At 33.6% G+C, this 16,663-nt stretch overlaps 1 protein-coding gene across 2 annotated transcripts in view; it reads left to right on the top strand.

The window, feature by feature from the left end:
* The window catches only part of LOC101899596 (serine/threonine-protein kinase dyf-5), a 49,628-nt gene that overhangs the window by 21,293 nt on the left and 11,672 nt on the right, over positions 1-16,663 (top strand). The window contains exon 7 of one of the 2 annotated variants that reach the window (XM_005187289.3): positions 14,338-14,568. The exons of the other annotated variant lie outside the window; for it this stretch is intronic. Within the exon in view, the coding sequence (XP_005187346.2) occupies positions 14,338-14,568 (231 nt within the window). The remainder of the gene's footprint in view (positions 1-14,337; positions 14,569-16,663) is intronic. 2 annotated transcript variants of the gene reach the window in all.

The following is a 16,663-nucleotide window of genomic DNA, read 5'->3' as shown; positions in this document are numbered from 1 at the left end:
GGGAGAACCCACAAAACCTAAATGAAATGATAGGGGTTATTCCACAAAATTGAGTCCAAAATAGAAGAACAATATTATTTTTATCTCAAAATTATACAATTTGTTGCCACTTAATGTCGGAAATATGCATTTCTGTTGCAACTGAATTTCAAATAATTTCAAATTCATTATAGGGTAAGTGTACCAGTAGTCGGCACTTTTAGGATTTTCAATTTTTCAATCTTTCAATATTCTGAGCGAAATCTTTAAATTGCTGAAAAATACAGTTGTTGGATTCCAAATTTTGTTTACTTTTCGAAATAATAAACAAAAATTGAATTTGTGTTTATTAAATTGGCAAAATTTGCAATTTTACTAAATAATAGTTTTTTGCCAGTAGTCGGCACCATTTTCCAATGCTCGGCATGTCTATTTGCCAGTAGTCGGCATATGGTATTTCAGTAAAAAAAAAATATTATTATGTATATTTTTTAATTTCAAATAGTATAAAACAAAAAAAAAAACAAATATTACTAATTCACAGTTTAATCCAGAATTTGAAATTAATTTCGTTTTTGAATAGTGTTTTATTTAATTATCATTCTAAACCAAATATAGATAGAAAATCAAGAATAGTATGGTTACCTTCAGTAACGTATGGATTTTCAATTAAAACAAAAATGAGATAAATAAAAAAAAGTACCTTTCTTATCTGATCTTTTTTCTTTAGATAGCCAACATTTTGTTTCAAAAATACCACCGCTATCTAAAACGTCACATAGCTGATTTAAAAAACCTACTTAATTTAGATAGTTGGTCAAAAGGCACAGATAAAAGCAACTGTCGACTCAAAACTATTTTTTTATTTGAGTAGTTTTTGGATTATTTTTTAATACTCTTCTCAAGTTTTGGTGAAATTGGTCAAAAATGATATTTTTCTCGTAATCGGCACCCCCTGCCGACTACTGGCAAATCTCTTTTTTTCTGTTCCTATAATAATATAACAGAAAAATGCTTGAATTGTACGTTTTTAAGTTATAAAATGATCTTTAGACTGTTATTTACTATTATAAAATGTTTCTGATTCCAAAAGTATTAAATTTAATTTACTTAAATCGATTATTAAGTTGACGCCACCACCATTTTTTTGTTCACAAACAAGCACTATCGCACGCTTTGGAAGGCAATCACTGACGAAACCCGTTATTCTCTCGTAATAAATGACCGGAGCTCATTGTTTTTTTTTACAGAAAGAGAGAAGAGAACACTGTTGAGGTTTTTCTTTGGAATTATTTCATTATTTTCTGTTCTTATTTATTTAAGATTAAATTTCAAAACTGCCGATTACTGGGACATGCCGAACATAGGCGCACTTACCCTATATGTTATTCTAAACAATACACCCAAAGGAATAAAAATTGTATTTTGGAGGTTGGTCAACTTCAAAGAGACTAGAAAAATGCAACTCTGTGCTGGAGTCTTGTAGTGTCAATAGACTTTTAAATATGCAACAGCTGGTTTTGTTTATTTTTAATTTTTAACAAAATTTTTATATGTTGTGGAAAACCCGCGAAACAAGAATGGAATTTCGGGGTTATTCCACGAGATGGAATCTAAAATAGTAGGACAATACAGTTAAATCACACAAATTGTACAATTTGTTACCCATTTACGTCGAAAATGTGCATTTATTTTGCAACCAAATTTGAACCAAAACAATACACACACATTCACAAAATGTGTATATGTTTTGACAGAATAAGGACGCCAAAAGAAAAAAATTGAATTGTTCTACCTTCTGTAATTGTACCATAGTTCTACCTTCTTTAATTGTGCCATGTTTACAACAATCCTAAATACCGGCACGATTGTTAATTTGTTTTATAAACTCTGAATATCGGGCGATACCGTAAAATCAGAACTATATCGTAACATGGATTTGTTATACGTTATTATATTGCAATTGAGAAGTCTAAATAGCAAATTGTACAAAAATTTTGGCTCAAAATAAAGCGATACCCTTAAAAATACCTAAAAAGGGAAATTTCATACCGAGTTGACATAGCCGAAATCAAACGGTGTCATTGTACCAATACGTGAACGGATATCATCTATTTTCTTTCACAAAAAATTGCAGACAAATTATGGCTATGGGCAAAGCTTCATGAACGTATATCTAGATCGATCGCGTCAAGGGTTAATATATTTTTTTCAGTTGCACCTATGCATAACGTCTTAGTATTAAGAATATTTACACTATATAGAAAGATTATTTCGATAAGTTACAATCGGAACGAAAATCCGACAAAATGTGAATGGTGTAATAAAACAGACATGGGGAATATTATTCTGTTGGGATCTAAATACTCTTGGTATTCAGATGATTTAAGCCACTTTTTTTTTAACTACTACTCTAGCAGGAAATCGGTACCATCGACTTTACGGTATTTTCAAGACTTGAAGATCAACCGATTCCACAGGTGAAAATAGAAGGGCATCCAAAATTCAAACTCGATTCTTTTATTTCGAAAGGTTTTCTTTACCTCATGGCGGATGATACTAAAACTTCGAACCTGCCGAACTCATTGTGTCTTAACTTGTTTAGGCCTGTTTTTGTATATTCATATATATTTGAGCGCAATTCGTCGGTGTTTGCTTTTTTTGTAGTTTAATCGGATGCATGATAAAACGATGGTTGAACCATGGTACAATAACAGTGGTTCTAAGTTGCCCGATTTCTGCCAACTTTGCGGATGTATTTATTGTTTTTTTTTACGAGCGTTCCCAACGCCACTCTTATCCCCCCTGCACACCGAGGAGGCCACCTCCCCATAATGCAGGGAGAGCATACATTCCATTATCCGGATTAGGGGGGGGGGGGTTAGTTAGGAAACTCCGGCTACATGAAATGCATCATAAGGATCAAATAGGACAACACAGATACATATATGCCAACTACCTGCATTTACTGCTGAAGACGCAGTATAGAATTTCTGATTACATTTACATGTAGGCTCTGACACAGAGATACCATTGTACAGGTTGATATATATTTCACATAATGATCTGAGCGGATTACTTAGCTCATAATTAGTTTTTACTAGAGGCAGATTAAGAGGGATATAGTTACGAGTAGACCGAGAGGGCACATTCAACTTTATTTCACTGATTAAGAATTTTGAGTCAATAGAACAACGTAAAAGTGTTATTAGAAATATTGCTCCAATCATTCAACGTCGCTGTTCTAAAGTTGGGAGATCAATAAGTTTTAAGCGGTGCTTGGACAGATTCAATTTTATTTGAATAGCATTTATAAAATGGGTAGCACAATACAGAACCATATTCCAATGTGGGCCGAACCGGATTGACAAACAAGAGTTAAGTCATATACAGATCATCGAATTCCTTAGACCAGCATTGTAATTTTAGAAAAGACATTATGATTTTAGAAAATTGAATTGCCGATGAAGGATCCTTCAAGTTTGGAACAAAAAGCAAAGGGCCTGAATGACTACCTTGAAGAACACCAGAATGTACATCAATAGTTTTAGAAATTATGTGACTGAAAGATACATGTTATGTCCGTTCTTGTAAATAAGAAGAAAACCATTATTGATGATTGACATGATGATACTGTTGGAAATCAAAGTCGACTTATCTTTGAGAAAACCATGTTGCTAAGGAGACATAATGGTTAAAACAAAATGAGTTATTCTACGTGAACCTAAGGATTGCACTCAATTTTCCAATTCCCCCATAATTTTCAATCACCTTCCTACCACCAGACTTATGTAAAATTACTATGTAGTTCGATCTCCAGAACAAAGGAAAATATCCTGAAACTAAAGAATCATTAAAAATATTAGTGAGTGGTTTGTACAGTTCGTATGCACAAATCTTTAGGATATTAGCAGGAACATCTTCCGGACCTCGGGAGCAGCAGTGCTTTAAAGAAGTTAAACCGTTCAGTCTTAGTAAGAACAATAAAACGAAAATAGTTTACTTTTTCAATGCTCTAAGAATAATATGAATAAAAAGTATAATTAGAGTAGAAAACCAGTAAAGAAAGTCTTAAAGTCGGACGGGGCCGACATTGGTTGTATGTGCAAAATTCCATACTATTCGGGCTGATATTACACGTTTGGTGCACAATAAAAGGCAAATCGGACGAAGATATATGTGGGAACTATATCTAAATTTTTACCGATTATCTCCAATTTCAATAGGGTTGGTCCTTGGGCCAAACAAATGATTTGTGCAAAATTTCATCTGGATCGGGCAATAAATGCGAACTTTACTTTGTTTACAAAAATACATGGGCAGACGGACGGACAGACAGACAGACAGACAGACAGACGGACGGACATGCATAAATCGACTCAGAATGTGAATCTATGCAGATCATCAAAAGGAACTATGGGTCTACCTCGTTTCCTTTTGCCTGTTACAAACTAATGCACAAAGACATAATACCCTGACCAGCTTGTGGTGTAGGGTATAAAAAAGAATTAGAAAAATGCATGCTATTTCTACTGAGGTGGATGCCTCTTTATTACCAAAGTTCATACTACCAGGGAATTATAGGACTCTTCTTTTTGAATTAAATTTAAAGTTTCTTTTCATTTTCGATAAATTGTTAGAGTAGCACTTTGAATTCGCAGTGTTGTAGTTGCTTCTAGCTTTCGAATAATTGGAATAATTTAATGAAGATTTGCATTTTTTTAACTTTTTAAATAATTTACTTTTAATATTCCATAATTTTCTAAGATAAGGAGTAGAACAAGCAGGTCCTTCCTCAGCACTAACATTAAAGTCGGTGACCGACGTTGAGAATGCATTATTTATCGTATTATAAAAGTACGGCACACTCCTTGATCCCAGAACGATTTATTACTGAATTATCCGGTATTACTAAATTTTAAAGTAGATTAGGATGATATTTTTCTTCAGGCTCAGTAAATGATGAGAGAAACGTTTACAAATGATTAAAAGACTAGATCGAGAATTCTATCTTTAATGTTTCGTATATAATTTATTTGAAGTAGACATTGATCGTAAATAGTGTCCCAGAAAGCATCCGTATCGGATAATGTAGAATTGGACGAAACTGGTACATAATAAACTTTATTTTCACTTGAAACCCGTATAATTTGAGCTAAATTAAAGTCAGCGAAGCAAATCGATTCATATTTTCAAGTTCGTAACTTCGAGAGTTGTTTTATTAATTCTGCATGTCCAAGGTAAATTTCTACATCAGAATGTGGAGGTGGAATATAAGAGCATGTTAAAATAATGACGCTACTTTAGTAATTTAATTTAACAGATACCAATTCTATTTTATCAATGTCAGTAGTTATAATAATACGCTCAGAAGCAATGGAATTATGAACAGCTATCAGAACACCCCTTACATTTTTATGTAATCTGCCGGTTCTATAAATTTGATATTGATCAGTCAAAATCTTAGTGTTACCAATATCTGGATTTAGCCAGGTTTCTGTGAAAACCAAGATTTTGATGTCGCAACCAAAAGATTTCAAATGAATATGTTTAAGCTTAGTAGTAAGGCCTCTAACATTCTGTTAAAATAAGGACAATGATTTAATTAGTTTTTATACCCTCCACCATACATAGAATGGAGGGTATATTAAGTTTGTCATTCCCTTTGTAACTCATCGAAATAATAATTTTAGACCCAACAAAGTATATATATATTCTTGATCAGCGTAAAATTCTAAGACGATGTTATAATCACGCTACAGTCAAAACGAATAAAGATAGGAAGCTAAAATTGTGCACAGATCTGTCTTTTGTCTGCAGGCAGGTCAAGTTCGAAGATGGACTATATCGGTCCACGATATCATATAGCTCCCATACGATATTCGGTATTTTGATGATTTTAGCCACATATTTCAACGGAATTGTCTGAAAATCTACACAAGGAGTTCCTTGTGAGCAATTTACCCCCTAAATGAGAATTATCTATATAGGTCCATGATATCGTATAGTCCCCATATAACGGTACCCCCCGATATTCGGTATTTTGATGATTTTAGCCACATATTTCAACGGAATTGTCTGAAAATCTACACAAGGAGTTTCTTGTGAGCAATTTACCCCCTGAATGAGAATTGTCTATATAGGTCCATGATATCGTATAGCCCCCATATAACGGTACAAGCCCCCCCACCCGGTTAGCCCCCATATAACGGTACCCCTCAATATTCGGTATTTTGATGATTTTAGCCACATATTTCAACGGAATTGTCTGAAATTCCACACAAGAAGTTCATTGTGAGTACTTTAAAGACGTAGATTTGTCTGTATAGGTCCACAATATTGTATATTCCCCCATATATCGGTACCTTCCGATGTTAGGTATTTTAAAGATTTTAACAGAATTTTCAAAGGATTTTATTTTTTTGAAAATTTTCTAATTCGTTCCGAATGGTGGGGAGTATTCAAAGTTCGGCCCGGCCGAACTTACTGCCTTTTCACTTGTTTTTACTAAAACAATTCGAGGCCAATATGAACTATCTATATCTATAAAAGAGGAAAATGTTTGTATGTTTGTTTGTTTGTTTGTAATTTATGGACTCGAAAACCGCTGAATAGATTTTCCTGAAAATTTCCATATATACTACAACATCGCCTGAAAGTAACATAGGATATATACATTTTTGAATTTCCACTTGGAACTGGAAATATAGCATCAGAATCGGAGGTACCTCCCAAAAATTTAGATTTTATATGAACATATCTATTGATTGGTTGAAGATACAGTCTCCAAATTTGTAATACGTAACGGAATTTAGAACAAAAATAAGTTTGCCAAATTATATTGTAATCGGTTCAGATTTGGATATAGCTCCCATATATATTTTCGACCGATTTCGTTCATTTGGTGCCTCAAACACAATATGAATGTTCGATTCCAATGAAATTTGGAATGTGTGACGGAATTAAATCCGAAAATAAATTTGTCAAATTATATTGAAATCGGTTCAGATTTGGATATAGCTCCCATATACATTTTCGGCCGATTTCATATATTTGGTGGACCAAACACGATATGTATTTCCAATTGTAATGAAATTTAAAATAAGTAACGGAATTGGGAGCCAAAATGAATTTGTCAAATTAAATTGAAATCGGTTCAGATTTGGATATAGCTCCCATATATATTTTCGACCGATTTCATGTATTTGATGCACCAAACACGCTATGTATCTCTAATTTCAATGAAATTTGGAATGTGTAACGGAAATTAAAACAAATATACATTTGTCAAATTATATTAAAATCGGTTCAGATTTGGATATAACTCTCATATATATTTTCGACCGATTTCATGTATTTTATGCGCCATACACGATATGTATGTTCGATTCCAAAGAAATTTGGAATATGTGACGTGATTTTGATTAGAAAATTTGGATATAGCTCCCATATATATTTTCCGCCGATTTCACATATTTGATGCACAAAACACGATACGTATTTCCGATTCCAATGAAATTCGGCATGAGTCGCTAAATTTGTTTCAAAAATAAAATTGACAAATTATATTCAAATACGCTCAGATTTGATTATAGCTCCCATATATACTCAGCCGATTTCACATATTTGATGCACCCAAAGCGAGAGAGACTAGAAAAAATTGCTAAATTATATTGAAATCAGTGGAGGTTTGGATATAGCTAACATATATATTTCGGCCGATTTCATACATATTATGCACCAAACACGATATATATGACCGATTCCAATGAAATTCAGAATGTGTGGTCTAATTTGGTTATAATAATAAATGTGATAAATTAATTGGAAATAAGTTAAGATTTGGATATAGCTCCCATATATATATTCTCGGCCGATTTCACATATTTGACGCACCAATTTCAATGAATCAGATTGGGATATGATTTTAATAAGAACCATTGACCCACAACGCCTTAGGCTAACACTAAAAAACAACACAACAATTGATTTGAAATACGCTTATTACGGCGAAGTATGTTGCTATCTCGAATTCACTAATTGCAATAGAAATGCCACTCAACTTCAAAAAATTGCAGTTTCCTGCACGCTTGGTATTTGCTATGAAATAAATAAATCCGAAGGACAAACCCTTTGTGTATGTATGTCATGTTACTGCTTTTCTAATGGTTTTGGTTATTTACGCATTAAAGTAGTGCAATAATTTTTTTTTAATTATTAAATTTGTTTTTTTTAACCCACATATATTCGTAAATAAAATTTTGATCAAAAGGGTAGCGAAGCGCACCGGGTTCAGCTAGTTTAATATATAGTCAAACATGTTAGATGGAACAATTATTTAAAAGGATGATATTTCTCTTCTATCTCTGAATTTAAAAATTTTAAAATCATGCGCATTTAGTAAATAACCAGTTTTGCCATGGAGTTGAATAGACTGAACAGTTTGGATCATACTTCTGAAAAAAATCAGGGATTTCATTCAATTGTTGCATCTAATTTTAAATAATTTAGTGCCTCCGTGCTGTATTGCTATACTTTTACGAAGCCGTTCTACCTCTTTATTTTACCATAGATAGAAGAGCTTCGTAAAACAACATAAATATCAATCTATCAATTCCATGGCAAAACTGGTTAATATCTTTATTTCGCACCCTTCTTTTCTTCCAATCATTGATTATGAAAATTATTTTTATACCCTCCACAATACTATGGAGGGTATATTAATTTTGCCAACAAAGTATATATATTCTTGATCAGCTTAAAATTCTAAGACGATTTAGCCGTGTACGTTTGCCTGTCTGTTGTAATCACGCTATCTTTCGAACAAATTGAGATAGAAGTCTAAAATTTTGCCCCGATATTCGGTATTTTGATGATTTTAGCGACATCGTTTATAGGAATCGTTTCAAATTTGGTATTTAAAGTTTGTAATGGATACTACATCCTAAGTCATCATATAGCCCCCATATAAAGGTTCCCCCCGATATTCGGTATTTTGATGATTTTAGCGACATTATTTAACGGGATTGTTTCAAATTTCGCATGTGAAGTTCGTAATGGATACTTCAGCCCATGCCAGAAAATTTTCTGTGCATATTCGGTATTTTGATGATTTTAGCTACATTATAAAAAGATTTTTCTTCAAGTTTCGCATTTAAATATTGTAATAACTTATAACAAAAGTTGTCTATGCTGGTTCACGTCGTCGTATAAGCATTCGGTATTTTTAAGATTTCAACAGAGTTTTTAAAGGATTTCATTTTTTTTTGGAAATTGCCAAATTTGTACCAAATGGTGGAGGGTATTAAAAGTTCGGCCCGGCCGAACTTACAGCTTTTTTACTTGTTTTCTTTAAAAACCTAACTCGGGGCATGACGAACGTTTGTACAAAAAATTATGAAAATCGGTTCAGCCGTTTTCAACTGATTCCATTACCAACGAACAACAATGGATTTTTATATATATAGATTTCTGATTCCAAAAGTAATAAATTTAGTGTACTTATATCGATTATTAAGTTGACGCCACCACTAATTTTTTTCTTTACAAAGAAGCACTATCGCACGCGTTGGAAGATACTCACTGACAAAAACCGTTATTCTCTCGTAATGAAGGATCGAAACTCATTATTTTTTATAGAAAGAGAGCAGAGAACACTGTTGAAGTTTTTTTTGGAATTATTTCATTATCTGGTCAATTTTATTTTTAGTTATTTGCGTTTAAATTTCAAAACTGCCGTATACTGGGACATGCCGAACTTAGGCGCACTTACCCTATCTTCAAATTTTACAAAGTTTAGATTTGCTCGAATTGGTCACCTTTGCCACGAATTATGGCCTTCAAACGGCCAATTAAACCGTCACACGCTGCCCGAATGTTGCTCTACGATATTTTGGCCCATTCCCGGCGAAGCGCCGGCTTGAGGTGATCGACACTTTGGTATTTTTAGTCCCAACCTTGCTTTCCAAAATACTCCAAACACAATAGTCCAAATATATGTATATATATATATATATATATATATATATATATATATATATATATATACTAGCTGATCCGGTCCGCGTTGCCGGCCTTTAGTCTTTAATGCTTATTATATCCTCCAACTTGGAGGGTATATTAACTTTTTCATTTCATTTGTAACATCCATAAATGTTCGTCATAGACCCCATAAAATATACATATATATATATATATTCATAATCAGCATAAATTATATGTCGATTTGTCCATCAGTATGTCTGGTTGTTTAAATTACGATACAGCCTACATCATTTGGCGTAGATCATCTCTCGAAATTCGGTATTTTCATGATTTTTGCCACATTTCTCCTCGGATTTGTCTAACATATATAACGATACCTACCGATATTGGGTATGTCGATAATTCTAGTCACACAAATGTTTCAAATTTGGTATTTTAGGAGGTTTGATAGATGACAATTCTTGAAGTATAAAATTGTTCACAGAGGTTCCCGTTTTGGTATGGCCCCATATAACGGCCTCATTCACTTTATGGTTTTTTGATAAGTTAACTGCATTATCCAAACCGTCTTTCTGGTATACGAAGTTTAAAGTGAAACACGCTTGAATTCAGATACTATTATATAAAAATGTTTTCTTTACCCTAAGGTGGATGATAATAATAGTTCTGCCCGGCGAACTTATTTTTTATACCCTACACCACATAGTGGTAAGGGTATTATGTCTTTGTGCATTTGTTTGTAACATGGAGAAGGAAACGAGATAGACCCATAGTTACTTTTGAGAACCTTCATAGAATCACTTTCTGAGTCGATTTATGCATGTCAGTCCGTCTGTCCATGTATTCTTGTGAACAAAATGCAGGTCGCATTTATTATCCGATTGAGATGAAATTTTCCAAACAATACTTTTTTGGCCCAAGGACGAACTCTATTGAAATTGGTGAGAATCGGATCAAATTTAGATATAGCTCCCATATATATCTTCATCCGATTTCGGGTTAAATGTGCACCAAATGTCCACTATCAGTCCAAATTACCTGAATTTGGGCACACCCAACCGAGTTCGGCCTAGAAGCAAGTATATCAAATTTGGAGAAAATCGGTTCAGATATAGCTATAGCTCCCATATATATCTTTCATCCGATTTGATCTTTGATATTTGGTACCAGGTATTAGATGGAGCACAGAAATAGCTGTTTTAAATTTTATCGAAATCGGTTCAGATTTGGATATAGCTCCCATATATATCTTCATCCGATTTCGGGTTAATTGACCACCAAATGGCCAATATCAGTCCAAATGGCCCGAATTTTGGCACATGTGACCGAGATTAGCCTTAAAGCAAATACAACAAATTTGGAGAAAATCGGTTCAGATATAGCTATAGCTCCCATATATATGTTTTATCCGATTTGGTGTTTAAGCCTTTCACATTCGTAATATGCACTCCACAAGAATGATATTTGGTACCAGATATAAGATACAGCCCAGAAATAGCTGTTTGTAATTTTATCGAAATCGGTTCAGATTTGGATATGGCTTCCATATATATCTTCATCCGATTTCGGGTTAATTGTGCACCAAATGGCCAATATAAGTCCAAATGGACTGAATTTTATTACATCGGACCAAATTCAGCCTAGAAGCAAGTATATCAAATTTAGTGAAAATCGGTTCAGATATAGATATAGCAACCATATATATGTTTCATCCGATTTAGTGTTTTAGTCCCATACATTCGTAATATTCACTCCACAACCGTGATACTTGGTACCAGGTATTAGATGGAGCACAGAAATAGCTGTTTTAAATGTTATCGAAATCGGTTCAGATTTGGATATAGCTCCCACATATATATCTTCATCCGATTTCGGGTTAAATGTGCACTAAATGGTCAATATCAGCCCAAATCACCTGAATTTTCGTACATAAGTCCGAAACTAGAAACTAATACGTAAAATTTGGAGAAACCCGGTTCAGAGATAACTATAGTTCGTAAAATGCACGATAGAATTAGATAGATTTTGATTTTGTACCAAATATCTCATAGAGCTCTGAAATGCCCTGTATAAACCTTTTTACGAGAGCTCTACTAAATATGCATAGTGGTGTAGGGTATCATATAGTCGGCCCCGCCCGACTTTTGAGCTTTCCTTACTGGTTTACTTGTTTTTAAAGTAATATTTAGTATTTGTCATTGAAATTGCGCGTTGGAGATCCCATAATGTCCATATCTTTTATCATAGTACAATTCAAAGACGATTAAACAAATGTCCGGTTCCTTAAATCATTTGATGGTTATACAAAACGGGATCAGTTTTTGCAAGGATTGTTTCTTCCCAAATTACCAACATTTGCCGAAATTAGTATGAAAATATGGTAAGATATACTTGAAATCGGATTGTATCATAACCCGGGGGTTATGACCCATATCATGAACTGCAAAAGTGATTTAAGGTATCGTGAATGTTTAGAAAGAATTTATGAAAGAATAGAAATTCTTTTCCCTCTTCTTTTTTGCGCCCTTTATATTTGGTATTTCACTGATTACAGTCCCAATGAATTTTGCATATTGAGTCCTCATTGGACGGATTATTGTCATGTGAAAGAAGTAGGTAGGTCCACGTTTTGAAATGAGCCCCATAACGTTTTGCAAGTTTTTTTTTTGTTTTTAATCTGTTCGCATCTTCTAGCTGAAGCACGATGTAGATCCTGGAGTTGAAAGCCAAACGCCAATTTCAGACGCTATTTAACATCGTATTGCGTACTATTTCGTTTTTGATGTTATTCATTCAGAATTCAAAGCAATAAAAAATGTACACTTCTATATACTTTTAAAATTGAAAAAATTTCACGCCAAAAGGATTTTTTCTTTTATATTTTTATTGGCATATTTTACGCAATTTTTTGCCAAGATTCCATTCCGAAGATGTATGAATTGTGAAAATCCGCCAAAACGTTCTTGAATTATAAGCATAGTAACTAATAATAAACAAATTGAAAAAAAAAAAAATCTTTAACTTGTTCGCTGGTTTTTTACAGCGAATGTTTAAAGGTCCTTACAATGTTTGGTCCTTACTATAATTTTGAAATTTGATTCCATTGAAAAAAAATGTTCTCTATTTTTCCCGATTTTAGAGGTTTTTGCAATGCAATAGGCTCTTTTTTGATTTTTTTTAGCAATTTTGAAAAAAGTAATTATCTTTTAACTTTGGTTAAATTATTTTGACATCATCTATTTAGGTCCGCCACTCAATAATTGTCGTCGCTTTATTCTACCAAAAAAGACTACACATCATATTACAATTCAAAAAAAAAAAAAAAAAACACTACAAATGTACATTCCAAAATAGTAAGTCAAAAAAATTTGCAAAATAAAACATTACTATTGTACAAAGTCAAAATGAAAATTTTCGAATTTCACATTTTTACGCAATTTTTTTTTTGGATTTTATCTATTTCTGCCAAGAGACAATTCCGAATTTGTGTGAATCGTTAAAATCAGATCAGCGGTTTTTGAGCTATAAGCGTAGTAACTAACACAACTTTCTTTTATATATATGTAGATAGATTATAAGTTTGCGTGAACAAATTTTAATATTAGCTAAACCATTTATTTACTGCATGCTTTCCAAGCCTGTTAGACACAATATGGATATAGTACAGAGTTGTATTTTTCCTAGTTTCTTCGAAATTGAACAACCTCTCTGGTTGAGCCATGATTCTAACATGATGTGTATCCTAGCCTTAAGGAACAACCTGTGTAATAAATTTGATCGGTTTGACATATGTGAACGAAAATATTAGACAAGACGGACAATTGAATCTATTTTAAATTAATCGAATTAGGACCATAATTTAGAGATTGAAGGCTTCTTAGTTTCAAAGTCCTATACGGACAGTGTTTTGGTATTGGGATAAAAATCATAAGGCCGGGCAGCATTCTGCCGGAAGCAAAGAGAATAAAGGAATTTTAATTTAGAGCCAACATTCTCTTTTGGTTCGGAATGGTTAGACAAACTTGGCCTTCACAGATAATATTCTGACACAGTAGGTAGTACTCATTACAAACTACAAATTGCAAATTCAAAACAAACCCTTAAGAATAATTGTAGGGTCTTTATTTGAATTATATTAATAAGTTTCACTATTGCAAAGCTTTATCGCCGGGTTCCATTTAGCATATTGTAACAGCGACAGAATTCGTCCCCGGTGTTCTTAATGTATGAATGCAGCGATCACAGGTATCTTGTCGACGAGTGGGCAATGGGAGATATATTTTTCAATGACACAAACATATTAATTTCTGTAATAATCCCCAAACAATTTAAATCCCTTCAAAGTCTCCATTATGAAATGAATTTTATTCACAGGAAAAAACTGAAAAGCTCTGCCAAAAAACAAAGATCATCCAAGTCGAATATTTTGCTGGAAGATCTCTTTGGTCACTTATCCATGGACTCCGATCTGAGCGATTCAAAGTATGCAGACCAGAATCTAACGGATCGCACATCGGCTGCCCTGACAGTGGGCAAACACTCGAATGTGCTAAGCAGCATCGAGGCGAACAACGGGAGTCGGACCGATTCATTTGCTACAAATCCGTAAGTATTGACCGTAACGGTCGTCCATTATTGTGTAGTTGTTTGTTTTAGATGTTTATTCGCCACTTGTTTCCTTTATTCATTCATCATTCATTTATTCATTGCATCATAATTCATTTCATAAACTATCATATATGTATGTATGTGTGTGTATGTATTTCATGTTGCTGTGCTTGCCCCCCGTTCATCGCTGTTCCCATTCTCGCCATCAACATCACTTCAATGTGTGCGTGTATGTGTGTTGCGTGTGTGGTAAAGTGACCATTCATCCCGGCAACCCAATGAATTGGGAGACGATTGCCAGTTCTGGCCCATAAGGTATGATTGATTATCAAGTCTCATTGTAGTAATTTAATTGAAAGTACATACCCAGCGAACCAAAATGTCCGAGTTCGGTCCGAATTCGAACCGAAAGTCGGATGAAACTGATGTACATATTAACAACAACTGTCATAATGTAATGACAAAAGCCAATAGCTAGAGCGGTCGACTAGTCTTCAGTAAAAACTGTAGAATATGTTTAAAATGCAAAGTATCATGTACGTTTTCCGTAAATAATATTAAAAGAGAGAGAGAGAGATACTCTATTTTTTATTTCATTTTATTTTTTATAACAAATGTTTACTACACAAGCTGAAGAGAAAAAAACTCTACAACAAAAAAAATGCCTCAGGCAAATTACTCAGAATTAGAACCTACGTCGCACAGTGGGATGAGATCCTCAAAAATTGAGATTAATTTAGGGAACCATTCTATCACTTTTAAATTTTGTTCAGACGTTTTTATTATCACTAGAATGTTTGGTATTCAAAATGGGACAAATCGGTCTACGTTTCAGTGTGGCTCCATATAGAGTTACTTCCCGTTTTCGGTATTTTGAATGTTTCGATCACAATTTTAAGCCAAAAAATGTATATCATGACATTTTGAATTCAGAGCTGACAGAATCTTTCACTGCTAAATTTTGTGTAGATATGTTTACTAGTATGTATGGACAATACATAACGGCAGTACCAATTTTTAGAAATTTTGCCGGAAAATTGTGTGAAGATAACTTCATTTTTATATATAGGCCCTATATAACGGTACTTCCTAATTTTAGGTATGTTATGGGCTTGAGACAGTGTTTTTCTACCTTACACCACAAGGTGTCAGGGTATTATGTCTTTGTGCATTTGTTTGTAACAGGCAAAGGGAAACGAGATAGACCCATAGTTCCTTTTGATGATCTGCATAGAATCACACTTTGAGTCGATTTATGCATGTCCGTCCGTCTGTCTGTCCAAAGTACAGGTCGCATTTATTGCCCGATCCAGATGAAATTTTGCACAATAGACCCCATATATATCTTCGTCCGATAGTATAGAATTTTGCACATACGACGAAATTAGGCCTGAAAATAAGTATGCAAAATTTGATTTGATTGATTGTAATATTAGCCCAAATGGGATAGAATTTTACACTTACGACCGAATTGAGTCCAGATGCTAGTATGTCAAATTTGGTGAAAATCGGTTTAGATATAGCTATATGTCCCATATATATATTGTTCATCCGATTTGTTTTTGTATTTTGTTTCCCAGTTGTTGTTTTGTTTTTCTCAGTGGTCTCTGCAGAGCCCAATCGTGTTAGATCTTCGTAAGCATTCCGTTCATTCATTCATTTGTGTTTTTTTAATGTTCATATCTTAATAAGAAAACAAGTAAAAAAGCTGTAAGTTCGGCCGAGCCGAACTTTGAATACCCTCCACAATTTAGTACAAATTTAACAATTTTCAAAAAAATAAAATCCCTTAAAAATCTGTTAAAATCTTGAAAATACCTATAGCCCTATATTAGAGTCTATACGACTATGTGGACCTGCATAGGCAACTTCTGTCACAAGCTATTACAATATTCAAATGCGAAACTTGAAAAAAATCTGTTTATAATGCACAGGCAATTTTCTGTCATAGGCTGTAATATCGAACTTCACAAACTTCAAATGCGAAATTTGAAACAATTCCGGTAAATAATGTCGCTAAAATCATGAAAATATCGAAGTTCGGGGGGTACAGTTATATGGGGGCTATACGAAGGCGTGGACCTGACCAGAC

The sequence above is a fragment of the Musca domestica genome, unplaced genomic scaffold (assembly GCF_030504385.1).
Source record: "Musca domestica strain aabys unplaced genomic scaffold, Musca_domestica.polishedcontigs.V.1.1 5, whole genome shotgun sequence".
Taxonomy (NCBI): domain Eukaryota; kingdom Metazoa; phylum Arthropoda; class Insecta; order Diptera; family Muscidae; genus Musca; species Musca domestica.
This window is presented reverse-complemented; position numbering and strand designations above follow the sequence as displayed.